This window comes from Peromyscus maniculatus, chromosome 9 (genome assembly GCF_049852395.1).
Source record: "Peromyscus maniculatus bairdii isolate BWxNUB_F1_BW_parent chromosome 9, HU_Pman_BW_mat_3.1, whole genome shotgun sequence".
NCBI classification, from domain to species: domain Eukaryota; kingdom Metazoa; phylum Chordata; class Mammalia; order Rodentia; family Cricetidae; genus Peromyscus; species Peromyscus maniculatus.
Genome location: NC_134860.1, coordinates 116,441,807 through 116,459,048, shown reverse-complemented (window position 1 = coordinate 116,459,048; position 17,242 = coordinate 116,441,807). Strand labels below are relative to the sequence as shown.

At 37.2% G+C, this 17,242-nt stretch overlaps 1 protein-coding gene across 3 annotated transcripts in view; it reads left to right on the top strand.

Annotated features, from left to right (window-relative positions):
- Nucleotides 1-17,242, top strand: part of Uggt2 (UDP-glucose glycoprotein glucosyltransferase 2) — a 126,960-nt gene that overhangs the window by 53,878 nt on the left and 55,840 nt on the right. For all 3 annotated transcript variants that reach the window (XR_013042611.1, XM_076545563.1, XM_076545564.1), the window contains 6 exons: nucleotides 747-878; nucleotides 4,551-4,675; nucleotides 5,160-5,255; nucleotides 7,510-7,612; nucleotides 10,511-10,590; nucleotides 14,150-14,339. Coding sequence is in view for 2 of the 3 variants with exons in the window: in XM_076545563.1 (XP_076401678.1) it covers nucleotides 747-878; nucleotides 4,551-4,675; nucleotides 5,160-5,255; nucleotides 7,510-7,612; nucleotides 10,511-10,590; nucleotides 14,150-14,339 (726 nt within the window). In the remaining variant the exon portion in view is untranslated. The remainder of the gene's footprint in view (nucleotides 1-746; nucleotides 879-4,550; nucleotides 4,676-5,159; nucleotides 5,256-7,509; nucleotides 7,613-10,510; nucleotides 10,591-14,149; nucleotides 14,340-17,242) is intronic.

The following is a 17,242-nucleotide window of genomic DNA, read 5'->3' as shown; positions in this document are numbered from 1 at the left end:
GAATTTTGTTTTTCAATCATGCTAACCATATTTCAAGTGCTAAATAATTATCTGTGGCCTTGGTTACCGTATTGAATGGTGTAATGGAAAATTTCTATCATCATAGGAATGCATGGCAACTTGCTAACCCTCAGACCCTAAGACCTCCTAGTTGTACTCAAATAGAGCATACCAAGGTGAATTGGTACTGATAGGGAGAAGTGTACCTCAGTATGAAGCTGTGTAAAAACTTTTCAGATTGATCTTTTTATGAATATCTTTATAATTTTTGCCAAGAATTGTGCTCAATATTTCATTGTTTAAATACAGTTAATTAAATTGGCCCTCTATGGTTTGTACACTGGGGTAAGATGGGGTATTTCTATCTTAAACACTATTATCTAAGAGCACCAAATAAGAGATACTGAGTTCAGAATTTAATAAACATTTCATTTCTTTAATGTCAAATTTTAGTTAAACTGATGTTCTCAAACATTATAATGATGTACAAATCTCCTTTAAATTGTCAAATGATGAATAATTTATAACTATATGTACTTATAACAAGATTCAATGGTTTTGTGAATGATTTAGCAAAAGAAAATTATTTTTTTAAATGTTGCTTCATAAGAAAATAATATTTTCAAATCATAATTTGCATGATTTTATTAATATTAATAATGTGGGATTTATATAGATGAATTATATAGTTACTTCATCCTTTTATTCATTTTTAATAGTTTCATCATTTTTAACTTGTACTTTAGGGGATGGATAAGAATGCTTTCGAGAAAAAATACAACACCGTTGGAGTGAACACATTCCGGACCCACCAGTTATTCTGTCAAGATGTACTTCAACTGCAACCTGGCAAAACTGGAATTGTCAGCAATGGGAGAGTAAGTAGGAGAAGAAATGTCTTAGGGTTTAGTGGACACTGGTGCTGTGGACAAAGACCCAACGTAGTCATGTGACATACACAGTTCATGGAGGGCACTCGTGTTACGTACTGGTCAGAGCTCAGGATAAATAAAATGGGCAAGAGCCCGCTGTCGCTCCCCAGCTGTGGTGACGTCATTCTGCCATGAGTTATGGAAAGCAGAGTGCTCCCCAGACGTCCCGCTTTGTCTTGTTCTACGGACATGTTTAGTGTAGCAATACATCGGAACATCTTTGAGACATCTGTGTTTTGGTGGCTGTACAAAGGGCGTTACTACATCTTTTTCTCTGTGCCTTTCCCTGCCATTTTTACGTCACATGACAATTAGTTTGTAAACTCTGAAGTATGCATATATAGACTGTCACATATTGACAGTCTTCCCAAACTATAAAGGAAACACTCATTCTCATGTGCTATGAAAACATACCATTCATAGCTCATTTTATCTTCCAATTCTTTTTTTTCTACAAGAGATATTTGTTTCTTTTAAACACATGATTATAAGCCCATCTATAATTGACATTATTATCTTGATAGTTGTTTGTGTGTGAGTGTCGTCTGTTTCTCCCCTTCCTCCATGTGTGTCTTCAGTATTAAGCTCAGGTTGTGGTTTTCCAGCAAGTGCCCTGACCAGCTGAGTCATTGAGGAAGTGTATATCATGCTTCTTTTCTCCTGATATGCTGCAGATCTTTTTCTGATCAGTCTTTATAAACAAATACAGAATAAGGAGATGATACATACTTATCAGTGTTTTTGAGAATAATAGTCTGATTTTATTTCTGACCGGTTACTTAAGTAAAAAAATTGGAATCTATTCAAAAAGTTTATTAAATAAACTAATATGTTTTACAGATACCTGGCTTAAAGTAACATATGGCAAGACATCAGTTTATCTTAAAAGTTCTAATATACCCTTAAAGTTCCGTACATTTTTATGAACTCTGTTCCCCTCTGTTAGAATCACAGTCATGAGCTGGAGAGATGGCCCAGCAATTAGAGCTTTCTGTTCTTACAAAGGTATATCCTGGTTCCTAGCACCCACACTGGGTAACTCCCAGTTCCCCCTTCTGGCCTCTGCAGGTACCCCCAACACACATACATATAAAAAAACAAAAAAAACAAAACCTTTTTTTTAAAAGAATCATAACCATATCTAAAAAGTGCTGTTTTACAAACTGATAGCAAACATTATTGCTTATTAAAATAAGTATCAGTCAGTTTTGATAGTGAGCAATGCAGAATTCCAGGCGTAGCGTTACTTCCTTTCATTGCCATGGAAAGAAACACGGGCTTTCAAAGATAGATTTGAGTGAATGGCTATCTTCGACTACCCTATACTTTGTATTATCTCATACCATTAACATAGTGCTACAGTAATAATAACGAATACTGTGGTTCTAGTAAACTTATTTCCCTAAGTCGACTTTTTCCTCCCTTCTCTTATAGTTGGGAAAAATATTCAGATATGAATCCCACACCTCCTGTGAACGAATCTGTCCACTGGGTAGAGAAGGCTGTTATGGGCCATGAGCTTGTTCAGGAAGAGTGGAAGGATGACAGTGATTTCAGCCATGACTCAGATGCATGTGCTGAGCGGGCAGCTGAGGACAGGCACTGAATTCAAGAGGACTCGTGACGACAGACATCCAGTCAGAGTCTTGACTAGTGCTGGCTAATGGGAAGGGTGATGTGATTATCGTTAGTAGAAATGTGCTTGAAAACAAGTACCGTGGCTGACATTAGTGTAATCCTTATTTTCCCGTCTTAGAGAATGATCATATAGCATAATAATAGCAATCTCTAGAGAAGATGGTTAGCATTCTGACAGTTTAATCTTTGAAACAGTTACTACATTTTAGCATAGAACCTGTCCCAGTAGTAAAGTTGGAGTGTATTTAGAGTTATAATTGATTATAAATGATTAATAATATGGATGCAATAATGATCACATAATTTTCCACTTTTGAATTTTTATTTTTGAGACAGGGTTTCACTGTGTACCTCTTGGTGACCTAGAACTATGTAGACTAAGCTGACTCTGAACTCACAAATGTCTGCTATTAAATAAACTAACATGTTTGACAGGTACCTGGCCTCCCAAATGCTGGGTTGAAAGGGTGTGCCCCCATATCCAACTAATGTTCTATAATTTCTTGCAGAAATACTAAGGAATTAAATATTTATATACATTGTTAGTGTATTTCTGCTTCTGTTGATCACACTACTTATTCAAAAAGTGTGGGAAATTACAGTGTAGCAGGTGTAGACAAAATAATCCCCACCCTTGTGAGGCATGCTGATCAAGGTTCAGACTTAGTTGTTCCCTGAGTTGTGTACATTTGGTGAGCCTTGGCTTCATTATTCAGACAACAGGAGCAGTGAGCTGGTGTTGGAGGTACTGAATGTGCCTTTATGTGTAAATACATGAAACAGCCCCGACAAGGTAACTTTGCAGTGAACATTACCTCCTGTTTCCACTTGAAATATTTGAGAACTGCTTGGAAATAGGAGACACGTGTATACACTTGATTTTTATGCACTGATAGATGAGAATATGGGAATAAGTCCATAGAAAGAGATTTCTGCTCAGTGTTAGCGAACATTCCAGTAGCGTTTTGTAAAAATTTAATGTATTGTTGAAGGAGGTAATTTTTGTATTATATAAATCTACCTTAACTTTAAAAAAAAATCACATTTCTAAAAACGTTGCCATCAAGATTAAATACCAGGTTTATTTTACCCTATTATTGCTTAATTTTATAACTTTAAGTTCTTTTTCCCACCTGTATATTACCTGATCTTACACCATTTAAATCACATTATTTGGCACATGTACTCACCTTTAAGTAGACTGGAGACTGAAGAATCAGACTCATGCCCCTGCTTGAAGCTGTGCTTGCTCACGTGGGTGAAAGGAGCCAGTTTACTCAGTAAAGGTAGACACCCTTCCAAATCCCTTAAAAAAAATAGGATTGGAGGGCCCTGTTCTAGTTAGTAATGATACTTTCCAAGCTGCTAGAAGTGCTATATCTAAAATTCCACTCTTTTCCAATCCTATCTACCCAGTGATAAAACAAGCAAACAAACAAACAAACAAAAAAAGCAACAAGAACAACGAAAATGTTGAAACTGCTTTTAAAGTTAAATTTATATCAAATCTCAAAGTTTTAAAAAAAGTTTACATGAATGCTTTTGGTCCTGCAGTGCCCATTTCTGTGTTAAGACACCGTGCTTTACGATTACAGTGAAACAGTGTTGACCTCCAGTGTCACCTCTGAAAGGCTCCAGTGTTGTGCTGCCGTGACCTTTAAACAGGGATCTTCCAGAGCAGCTGAAGGGGAATATAGAGCCGGGTCTGCAGCCAGTCTCTTTAATCTTTCTACTAAAGATGACAACGTTCTATTTGACATATCTCTGTTTGTTGTTAAATAGAACGCTTTCCTAAATGAGACCAGGTCAGCCCCGTGTTCTCTTGTACACACCCCATAATAATGGCTGCATGAAATAGCTCCCTCAGAAAATGCTCGTGGTGGGACAGCTGATGGTGGTGGTGGAGTAAGCGTGAGAAAAGAAAAATTTCCTGAATGTCTCCCAGGAAATGTCCAACAATAAAACTATCTTTGTTTTAAGTTCTTAGGACCTTTACTTGAAGAATTCTACCTAGAAGATTTTCACTTGATTGAAAAGATCACATTTAGTAATTCAATAGAGAAAATCAAAGACATTGTTGAAAATATGGAAATCAACTCAAAACAGTAAGTATTTAGGAGTTTAGTGTTTTACATATATTTTCTTTTAAAGTTAGAAAACGTTTCAATATTTGGACAAGATAGATAATAAAGACATGAAGAAGATAGTAATCAATCCCATGAATTCCTCACCTTCACTTAACTCTAAGGGACAGTGTTTGTTCTTTAAGGCATTTTCTCTCTCTCTTATATTCACCCAGCTATCTCCACTCCTTTCACAAGAGGAGCCATTTTCACAGGAAAGACCGTGTGCATGGGTCTCATATTTGTATTTATACTTTGGCTTTAACTGTAAATCCCCACTGTCCATGTCTGTTGTGTTGAGTACCTTGCTTCTCCCGGTGAAATGTGATTGCACTCTGTTTACTTGTGTAAGAGAGGAGCTACAGCCGTACAGATAGACTGCCTCTCTAGAGTTGTCACCTGGAATATGAAATATGAAGTTTTCTCTTCCTAGAAGTCTCACAACATCATTCCTCTCCTTGTACAGCATGAGCAACCTTGTGATGAAAATTGATGCGCTTGTGTCTCCATTGCCTGTGCGTGCCTCTCGATATAATGTCACATTACTCAAAGAGAACCACAGGTAATACTCCAACACTATCGCATTTCCCTATTACTGAATTATTTCATGCAGTTTCCCCTTGTCATGCATGATTTCCATTTGTTGTTATAGCATAGTAAAAACTAAAGGTTTTCTGTTCGGTAAAAATATATATTAGCAACATAAAGAAAAATAAAAGATCTAGGACATAGCTCAGTAGTAGTGGATGTGTTTGCCTTTCATGCACAAAGCCAAGTTTGATCCCTAGTACCACATTACTAACACACACACCACACACACACCCCCCACACAAACACAACACAGCACACACATACACACATACGACACACACACATACAGCCTATAAACACACAACACAGGTCCAATTGTATAGCTTAGAGAATAAAAACACATTTAGGATATAAAGTTTTAAGTTATACCTAGCATGATTTTTATTTTTCAATATCAGTAACTTAAATATGTTTGATCATTGTAAATACTACGATGTATTTTCAGTATGTGAAAGACTTATTTCCTAAGGAATTCTTATTAATGTAAGATCTGTAAGATACCTATACTCAAGGTTATTTGCAATTACCTTCAAGTAGACAGTATTTTACATTAGCTTTTTAATTTGTGATGGGAGAAGTGTATTTGATGCAGGATCTCACTCTGTGGGATGGCCTCAAACTTGCTATGTAGTTCAAGCTAGCCTTGAGATCAGGAGCCTCCTTCCTCATTTTCCCTAGTACTGGGGTGATAGCTGTGCAGTACCACACTCAGTTCAGAAGGCTGTCCTTAATCTATGGCGTGATGCATGTAGTTAAATGATGTCTTTGGAACTAAAACACAGTACAACCTTAAAGAACTAACAGTTATCTGGGGGAAGTTAAAGCTGCAGAAAACAGATGTATAGTCCAGCCATAACAAATCACCTCCTACTGAAGCCTATGACAACCAGTTTCTACAGGTGCTACAATATGACAGTGATTGTAGAATTTTTGCAAGATAACTGATGATATATTGTGTACCCTAATAAACTTGCCTGAGGATCAGAAGACAGTGCCAGTCACTAGATTAGACATAGAGGTCAGGCAGTGGTGGTACACACCTTTAATCCCAGCATTTGAGATCTCATGCCTTTGCTTGGGAAGCACACAAACCTTTGATCTCAGGAAGTGATGTCTGGGCAGAGAAAGATTATATAAGGTGTGAGGAAACAGGAACTCACTCTCTTTAGACCGAGGATTTTGTAGAAGTAAGAACTAATGGCTGCCTGTTCTGCTTCTCTGATCTTTCAGCTTTCACCCTGTTATCTGGCTCTGGATTTTTTTATTAAAAGACCATCTAAGATTCAAACAACAGATAACTAATAGCAGCAACAATTTTAGAGTCATATTATTAGATCATCTAACTTATAACCCTTATTTCTAGCAAAATTCTACAAGATCCGTTGACTCTGTCACTCTTATTATAGTACAATTAAATTATGGCTTTAAGCAAAATGAAGTTTCACTCCATTCTCATGTTTCAAGTAAATATTTAATTGATGAGCATCAGTTTTCTCACTGCCAAGAGTCTTTCTGTAGCAAAGATGACTACTATTCCTGTAACTGCACTGGTATAGCACTTGATTTGGTAAGCCTTTTTCTACTGTCAAAGTAAACGGTTCATCCTTCATCTAAAAAAGAATGTCTTTATATGACTATAATTAAAGCAGTAATTAAGTTAGCATAGACTATACTTTAATAACATGCATATTATTGATTATCTCCCATTGACTGTTTCCATTTCTCTTTAAATTAAGTTCATCTCTTAATTTATGATTTAGATCAATGGGAACAGATGGGAAAGGCTTAGCAGGAAGGAGGTAAAGAGAGGAGGCTAGGTCCAAATAAATTACCATGGTTTTGAATGTGTTTGTTCCTGATTTCCCTGTACTGTGTTTTGGTTTTGTACAATACCAAGTGAATAAAAGTACAAAGTAGTTAATTCTCTGATCTTAGGAAATATATTCACATAACACAAAAACTATCAGAATTTTTACTGTAGTAGTCTCATTCTTTAATGTGTATTTTTAATTGCATATTTATAAAATATTTCATATTCTCAAATTCTTTATAACTTTACAATGTGTTGCACATGAATTTAAAATTTGCATTTATTATATAACCAGAATTTTTCAACTACCAGGGAAAGCAAGCAACTCATAAGAACATACATAGCTAAGATGACAATTATGAATGTATTTCATAAACTTAACCTACCATGTTTATCTTCCTTTGTGTTGTTCTAGTGTTATAAAGATAAATCCCCCGGAGAATGATACGTTCTTTGATGTCGTTGCTATTGTGGATCCTCTGACCAGAGCCGCTCAGCAGATGGCACAGTTACTGGCTGTAAGATAACGTAAAGTAGACGGACCCTCTTCACTTTGAGACTTAAACATGCGGGACTGTTTGTACGTGAACGAAATGTTTGTGCTCTTCTCAGATCTTTGTGTCATCTGACATTTTAAACACATGCACACACATATGAGTATATGTAGTTCAGTGTGAAATAATAGAACTGTGCACAAGTGTTACAGCAGTTTTTAGGTGGGTGTTGCTGTAAGCTAAGTTGCTGTTCCCTACAAAGTCCATACTGTGGCACATGAAATGTGCTTCAGTGAATTTCAAGCCCTGCCTGTTAGTGTGACTGTGGGTATGGGACCTTCCTAAGGAGGGGACCCTAGTCATATCATATGTGGAAGATACAAATTCAGTATCTCTCCATCTCCTTGAGCATATAAAGAGGTCAGGTAAGCACAAGAGCATGACAGCTGCCTTCAAACCAAGAAACCAAGAAGAGACTTCTCACAAAAGCCAAATAGACCTTAATCTTGGGCTTCTCGGCCTGGAAAATGTGAGAAAATAAATTTCTGTAGTTTACGCCACTTGATCTGTGGCATTTTGCCATGGCGGCCTGAGCAAATGAAGCAGGTGTCTTCCCATGTTCTCCTTCTGGAGACACCGATGCTCACCTTTATCTGGGTGAAGCTCAAAGGGCAACATATAGTGCTGCCTGAACAGAGAAAGCTCGGGAAGGAGGAACATGGAGGTTGTATCCAGTACGTCTGTCTGTTCCTAGAGCAGATGATGTTCCATCAACAAGATGAAGCTGCGGTGTCATCTAGCAGTCAGGCATAAAAGCTGCTAAAGACTATCTCGTAATCTAAGATCACTTGTCAGAATTCAGGAGATTAAGCTAAATGACTTCACAAGGGAAGGACCCTAGTCATATCATATGTGGAAGATATAAATTCTGTATCTCTCCCATAGGACATTTCTGTATTACTGTTAACATAAAGGGGAGAACAATGCCACACCTCCAAAGTTCCACAAGTGACTGGAAGTAATAATAGAGACTGGAAACTATGCCCAACACCTCTCATAAATATGAAAATGGAGGGGAAGTCTAGTGTTTTAACATATGTTTAGTCCCAATCAAAAACCAGAAGCACAAAGACTATACGTGTATGGTCATGCTGGGCTGTGCAGCCATGTTCTGTCTAAAATAGGATGGAGGGAGATGAGAGAAGAAGGGAGGGAGAAAGTGAATGAAGCAAGGGAGGGAGGGAGGCAGAAAGGAAGAAAGAAGGTGAAAGTTTGGAAAATGTTCTCAACTACAGGTAACTAAGGAATACTGAGAACAGGAGAAACAGGGAAAAGCACACCAATTTGTTACCTAATACAAAATGACCAGCCCGAAAAACATACATACAAGTAACATATGGACTGAGCAGGTCATATTTATGTCTGTGTATATTTTTGTGTGTCTAACAAAAATTAGAGGAAATGAGGCTATGAATGTGAAAGAGAGCACGGTGTAGAGAGGCACGCATTGGAGGGCTTGGGGGAGAAGGGAAGGGGAAATGACATTGTTATCATCTCGAAAATTGTTTAAACAAAAGATAAGGAGATATTCTCAGATTTGGAAGTTCCTCTCACAGTTGGTTTCCCTTGGAAACCAGCCAAAGTGTAGATAGTAAGCCTAATGGATACTGCCAGTGATCAAGTGGGGTGATATTGCTGTATATTCCATCAGAATTCCATGTTGTAGCTTTCTCAGACAGTAGACCGTATTAAGGGAATTTATTACTAATACTTTTTATAAGTGTACTTATTAATGTAGATGATAATCTTAAACTTTGATGTTTCTGTTCAGATTGTGTGAACAGCACAAAACTACTGCCATGAGCATTTCAACATTCTCTCTTAGCATTTGTAAACCCTTCACATGGGAACTTCTTGTAGTACTCAAATTATCCTTGATTTTAGTGTACAACTTCCCTGTTCCCATAAAGAATCATTATTCAGAAAAAAACATTATTTTATCTTTAAAACCTACATCACAATAGAACCTATAAATAATATATGTAAAATTAGATAAGAGAGAGAGGAATTGCACTTTACTTCTTGGTAATAATAACATGCCTTATTTCTCAGCAGTTCTTTTGTTATGGAGTAATACATTTATAAAATAATGTTGCATGCATTGGCTGTAGTCTCTAGCTCCTCTGTCACTCACTCTAGTCAGATAACCAACTCAACTGTGCAGTGTTGATCTACCATGTGAGGGGGTCATCCGGTGACCCTCCTGGTAGCAAAGTGAGTGACAGAGTGGAGAGTAAGCCACAGAGCTCTTCAGTGCACACTTGGTTCTCACTCCTCAGTGAGTCTCTAGTCTTCGTGTTATGTGTACGCTGTTTTCTACCTTTATCTGTATCCTTTACTGATTAATAGTTTTGAATCATCTGTGAGCTGTTGTCTATGTAGAGATGGGGAGAACAAAATGAGTTTTCTCTGCTTCTTGTTGATTTAGTGACAAGAGAAAAGAAGGATAGATCATCTGTGTATAGCCTAGAACTTTCTATATCTCTTAAGATACAGAGTGAATTCTAAAAAGATCAGGGTATCCTAAGTAGTATTGTGAGGCAAACCAAGGTTCTAGCAATTTTATAATTTTATTCAAGGAATAAATAAATTGCTTTTCCTTGAATGCTAAGGAAATTGAAAAACCCTGAAAGAAAGTTATTTTAAACAAAAGACTAGCCGCTGTCAGTGGTGCAGTGAAGTCAGTTGTGTGAATGTCAATGTCTTCTGTAGCTTCCTATGGCCTGAGGCAGGTGAGTCTCTCTCTGTACATCACATATCAGGGTATGTGGAGATGTGTCATGTGTCACCTGTGTCAGATGTGACAGTAGTGGGGAATAATCGATGCTCTATTTGAAAATCAAATATGGGAATTTTTAATAGGTCCTTGGCAAGATTGTGAATGCAAGGATAAAGCTGTTCATGAACTGCAGGAGCAAGCTTTCGGAAGCCCCTTTGAGAAGGTGAGTGGACTGCATGGCTCAGTGCTGAGGGACTTGCAGATGCAGGAAGGGAAGAATCTGTGGTTGACTAGCCCTGTGTGCCTCACTAGATAATCAGTGTCTCCCTCTTAATTGATGTGAAGCTAAAAACAACCCGACTCAGTGAAGACATCTCACCTTACTGCAGAAGTTGTATGAATTTTTGTTTTAGGAATTTGACTTAGTATTTATTGAGAAGTTATCGAGGAGGAATAAGTCATTTCCAAAGTTTTGGGGTTAACTCTTGTCAGCACTTTTTCAGCTCTACACTTCAAGATGCTCTTCCTTACATCATTGCATTCACTATTTGGGGGTCTGAAGGTGAAAGTAGTTTAGAGTATCTGTTGGTGGTACAGAGATGTTTGTGTGTATCATTGTGCAAAATAGTTCTTATTCATAGTGTGACCTAAACTAACACCTAACTAACAGAAGCATGCCCTTTCTCTTTTTGTGGACAGAGTGACTGTCAGTGTAACCACTTCTATTTCTAGGGATAGTCAATATCCTCTGGTATCCTGAGGCAGAAAGAAGGTCGCACCTATTGGGCTAAAGTAGCTTGCTGAGGCTTATGAGTATGCTTTTCTCAGTTAGTTCCAGAACACTAAGCATGCACATACATCTGACAAGAAAGGGATAATTCAGTTCATCTCTTTATTGTTTCCAAGTGTGTTATGTTTGATACAGTACACACTATTACCTTCAATTGTCACTGTAAACAAGGAATTTTTAATGCTTGGAATGGAAAATGTAGAAAGTTAAAATGAGAATTTAGGATTCATCCATTGGCCCTTTGACTGACATGTTTTTATAGCTGATTTACTTTTTTGGTTCTTTTTTTTTTTTGTATTTCAAATTCAACACACACCTTTCTAAATCTGATCAAAATCATTAAATATGTTAGCTATTAATAAAAAGGTCTGTCCCATGGGCACAGAATTTTTATTCACAAGAATGGACAATCCCTTCAGAATATCTCTATAAAGCTTGGAATACATTTAAAGAAAAAGAAAAAAATTGAGGGCTGGAGATACATCTCAGTGATTCAGAGAGTTTGCTGCTCTCACAGAGAATCTGAGTTCAGTTCCCAGCATCCATGCCAGCAACTTGCAGCTTACAACTGCCTATTAATCTAGCTCCAGGGACTCTTAATGTTCTGATGTTCTCTTCTGGCCTCTGTGGGCACTAAACCCATGTGCACATGAGTGTGTGTGTGTGCATAGGCACACAATTAAAATAAGAATATATAAAATTAAAGATAATAACGTTGACTATTAGAGAGAAGGAACACGGCTTCTGTAGTAGGAATAATAAGCAAAGTACTAGCTGTTGTAAAGCATCTACAGTTCGTATGACTTTTAATCCACTAGTTCATCATAATCTTACTCTGTAGCATATGTCAATCAGATAGTTTACAGGTTTATTCTTAGTCCTTCCCTTTTAGTAAATATTGTCCCATTTTTCTCAGAGATGAACAAAATACTGAACAAGAATTTCTTTAGTCACGTACTACATCCTGTCTTTATAAGCCTTCTCATGTGGTATGGGAAAAATGCCTTATTTCTCTGATTTTTCACACAAGTGGTTCCTCCCTATTTTGATCCCATGCTTTCTTCTTTATCAAGTATTCTATTTCTTATCTTAAACCTTTATTTTATTTTTTTTATCTTTCATCTTCAGTCTCTCAAGCTACTAAATGGTGGGGAGAGGGAAACTGGAGAGATACCTCAGCAGGTAAAGGTGCTTGCCACCAAGCCTGGTGACCTGGCTTTGGTCTCTGGGACCCACATGACAGAAGGAGAAGAGTGACTCCACAAAGTGCACACATGTGATTTCCACATGTGCACACATGCACATGCGCCAAATAGAAATGGATATTTGAAACTTTTGAGGTTATTCGGTTTAAAGACTGGAGAGATGGCTCAGCATTTAAAGCATTTGCTGCTCTTGCAGAGGACCGGAAGTTGGTTCCCAGAACCCACATGGCAGCTTACAGTTCTCCATACCTGAGGATCCAGGGAGTTGGCATCCTCGTATGGCCTCCACAGGCACTGCGTGCATATGGTGCACAAGCATACCAATACATCATACACATAAAATATAAATCTTTTTTTTTAATTGTTCCCTTGACTTTCTATGTTCTAGAACAGTGGCTCTCAACCTTCTTAATGCTGCAAACCATTTATATAGTTCCTCATGTAGTAGTGACTCCCAACTATAAAATTATGTTCTTACTTCCTAACTATAGTTTTGCTACTGTAAATATCTGTGTTTTCTGATGATCTTTGGTCAATCCTGTGAAATGGTCTTTGACCCCCCAAAGGGTTCACATGTTCTAGAATATTGATTTTTCCCCCTTCCTTACGTTTCCTCTAAACTCCATCCGATGACGACATGCTCTTGTATCTCTCCTTCACTTCAGTTACACTGCAGCTGCCTTTAACTTTCTTTGCCATTGAAATTATTTCAGTAAATTCTAGAGAAAGTTCTATTTGCAACATTCCTGGAAAAAATCCTCCTTAGCATTTATGCTGGAATAAGGCTTGGACCTAATGACTTTGTTCTCGGGAGCAAAATATGGTTAACTAATTGAATAACTTCTGCAGTTCAGATTAAACAAGCTGGTTTGTTTATGCCTTGCTGGCTTTCTCTCTCTGGCTCTTGTCAGTGTCGCAGATGAAGTGTGCTTAGAAACGCCTGGATGGCAGTTAATGGGGTCCTTTTCAGCCCGCGACTAGAGAGGGCTGCAGCCCTTCTTCCTACAGCACCAGACAACTGGATGAGCTTCGTTTGCCATCTCCACACTCCTCTCCCTCATTCACTGAGCCTTGAGAGCTGCAGCAGAGCTCACACTACCTTTATTTTTACTTTAAAGTACATCTTTCTTAAGAGAAATCAAAATAGCAGTTGAATAATGAAACTATAGAACTCACAATATGAGTTCGAGCTTAACACAATTGTAAAATGTGTTAGAGAACTGAAACAATCCTTTTTTATGTTCTTGAATATTGCCTTGCACTATTAACAAATGACTAATTTTTTTTTGTATGATTATACTGATGAATGAGGCTAAAACACAGTAAAACTTCAGTTGTGACTAATGATCTATTAAGCAGGTGCATTTAACTCCATCCCATTTGTTTGGCTTTAGTTGAACTTTTAAAATTGATATCAGAATTTCTACTTGAATTTTAGTTATTTCCTGGCTTTCATTTCTCCTCTTTGTAGTGTCGGAAGCTAATAAAATAGTAGAATGTAGACTGTGAGCAAATGTGAAGGAGTATAGAAATAAGTACAGATAGATTATATACTCTAACTCAGATATATTTTTAGGAAATTCTGACTATTTTCATTAAAGAGTAAAAACATATAATACAATACATAATCATATAAAATGGTCTCTTGACTCCTGTGGCATACGGTGTGTATTTAACTTTTGATTTAAAATTGTATAGTCATATTTATTAAGTCATTTGCAGTTTAAAGATATTTGAGGAATAATCATTTTAATTTTAGTCACAATATTTTTATGTTTTATTAACAGCTTTTACCGTTTTGTTCTGGAACCAGAGCTGATGTCAGGAACTAACAATAGTCCTTCTCATGGACCAGTGGCAAAATTCCTGGACATCCCAGAATCACACCTTTTAACTCTCAACATGATTACACCAGAAGGATGGCTGGTTGAAATAGTACACAGCAACTGTGACCTTGATAATATTAACTTAAAAGATGTAAGTTATTATGGGAAGTCATGGAAAGAGAAAGGAATAGGGTAAATCCATGTCTAGTAAAGCTGTGTCAGCAATCACATATGGATACCAAAATTTTCATGTAACCCTGGGTCTTAGTGTGGTCTTTTACCCGATTTTCACGTTTACCTTGCTTCCAAAATCAACTTCTCCTCATTTCCAGGTTCATAAATGTCCTCACCATTTTCATTGCTATATACCACTATCTCAGAAAGACAGATAAACAATGTGGAAAGATGGAGATGCAATGTGATAGTTGAGATTGACAGTATTGGCTACCTACTTTGCTTAGCAAGGTTAACTTCTAGAGGGTTTATTCAGAACACATTTTGAGGTACCCAGCTCATAGCTAGTGAAATAGCCTTAACAAAATTTAGAAAACAGAGAACAGAATTTGGTGGGCTGTGGCTAAACATACCTGCTTCCTATCATTTCTAATGTAGCTTCTGGCTAGTATATAGTAAGACCTTTTTTTCTTGCCTTGGTCACTGTCCATGAGAGGAAAGAAAGGGAGCAGAGAATTTTTTAATTTTTTTATTGACATAGATTCATTCTACATGATGAAGTGTCATAAGGACATTTTCATTCAAGACTGTCCTGTGCTATAGCCACAAATACCTCTCAGAAACTCCACTTCCTCCCCTTATCCTCTAGTCCCCCCCCCCCAGTCTTCCAGTGTTACTTCTAGGGTCAAGTCATATGTGTGCATGTATAGCATGTATAATAATTTATATGCCTATAGAAAATCTAGAAACTATAAATAAGAGAAAACGTGCTTGTCTTTGTGAGTCTAATTTATTTTGCTTAACATGATCATCCCCAGTGCCATCTGTTTGTCTTCAAATGACATCATTTCATTCTTGTTCATAGCTGCATAAAACTCCCTTGTGTGTATGTCATTAGTTTTTGTTCACTCATCTATTGATGAATACATAGGTTGTCTCTAACTTGGCACAATGTCAAGTTACATTCTGAGTAGTGCCCTAGCAAGTACAGATAAGCAGTTATGTCTGTGATGTTGTTTTCAGTCTTTCGGGAACATAGTCAGGAGCTGGGGCATGTGAGCTTTCTGTTTTTAGTGTTTTGAGGAATCTGCCTACTGATTTCCAGAGTGGCTCCCCCACTGACATTCCACAGCAGTGCCTAAGTACACCTGCTCTGGCTCTCTCACCAGAATTTGTTAGTTTTGTTTGTTTGTTTGTTTGTTTGTTTGTTTGTTCATTTTTCTAGATGAAAAGCATTTGACTGGGGTATGGTAGAACCTCAGTCATAGTTTTTATTTGCATCTCCCAATGGCTAGGATGTTGAACATTTTTTATGTTTATTGGTTATGTATACTTACCTCTTGAGTACTGCATGCTTATTTCATCAGCCCATTTGTGCAATTGTTTGGTTTCTTATACTTAGTTTCCCCCAAGTTCTTTATTCTAGACCTTAGTCCTCCATAAGCTACATAAGTAGTAAGGTTTCTGTCTTTTCACTGATTGCTTCCTTTGCTGTGCAGTATTTCAAAGTCCATTCAGTCCCATTTGTCAGAGCTGGAGACCAATTCCTGGGCTGTGGAGTCTTTAACCGAACTGACTGCTTTGCTGATACTCTCTCTCCATGCTTTTAGATCAGTAGAGTGTCGACTCTCACAGTAAGGACTTGGATCCTTGTGAGGAATAGAACTCTACCTTGTGTTTCTCCATGAGGGAACTATTTTCTCATTACCATTTGTTGAAGGGGCTGCTGTCTTGTCTGCAGATATTTTGCTATCTTTGTCCACAAGCAGGTGCCTGAAGCTCTGTTGGTTTAATCTTGGGTCTTCTTTCCCATAGCTTCTTAAACTTTTCTACTTATGACCCACTTACACCTGAGGAATTTTAACATGAACATGGGGCCATGTGCTATAAAATAGGTATACAAATCCAGCATTTATTAATTATGTAGTTTATTAAATAAGTTTATTTTAAAACAATTCTTTGATGTATACATAATTTTACCATTTACTAAAGATGAAGGCAAATTTGTATACTAGTACAGTGGATGTTCTTGTTTGTTTTATTCTTTTAGTTTTACTTGTGTATTGGTGTATGTGAGCCCATGTACCACAGTGCAGGGATGGAGGTCAGAGGACAACTTGTGGTCAGTTCTCTCCTTCCACCATATGCCTCCTCCATGGGTATCCACCTACGCATGGACATAAACAGAAATATAAATAAGTATCTGCTAGGTTTTAAATATGTATTTCTAAAACGAGTTTACTTGGTTATGTTTATTGCAGGGCATTTTTATTGAGACTCTTTCCCTGAATCCTTTCCTAAAGAGATAATTACTGGTACATAGGAAATCCTCTGTTCTGTGTAGATTTTTATATTGAACTGTTTTCCTGAAAGTATTTGTGAGGTCTAAGGGCTTTCTAGCAGTCTGTAAAGTCTTTTACATATAGGACCATGTTGTTCACAAATAAGGACTTCTTTCCTGTCTATATACCTTTTATTTCTTTCTCTTGTCTTATTGCTCTACCTAAGACTTTAGTAAGAAATACTGAATTAGAAATGGAGTGGAGACTCTTATTTTGTTCCTGATTTTAGTGGTTATGTTTGCGTTCCCCTAGTTAGTATAATGTTGAACATGGATTTGTTTTCTATAGAATTTATTATGTTGAGCTATATTTCTCCTATTTCAAGTTTTTTCAGGTCTTTTATTATGAAGTAATGATGGGCTTTACCAAAGCTCTTTTCTGCATCTATTGAGATCAAATAATGTGATTGGGAGTGATCTTTTCCATGTGTTGCTGAATTCAGCTTGCAAGTATTTTGTTAAGAATTCTTGCATTATGTTCATCAGGGATTGACCTGTGATTCTCCTGGTTGTGTCTTTCTCCAGTTGGGGTACCAGTG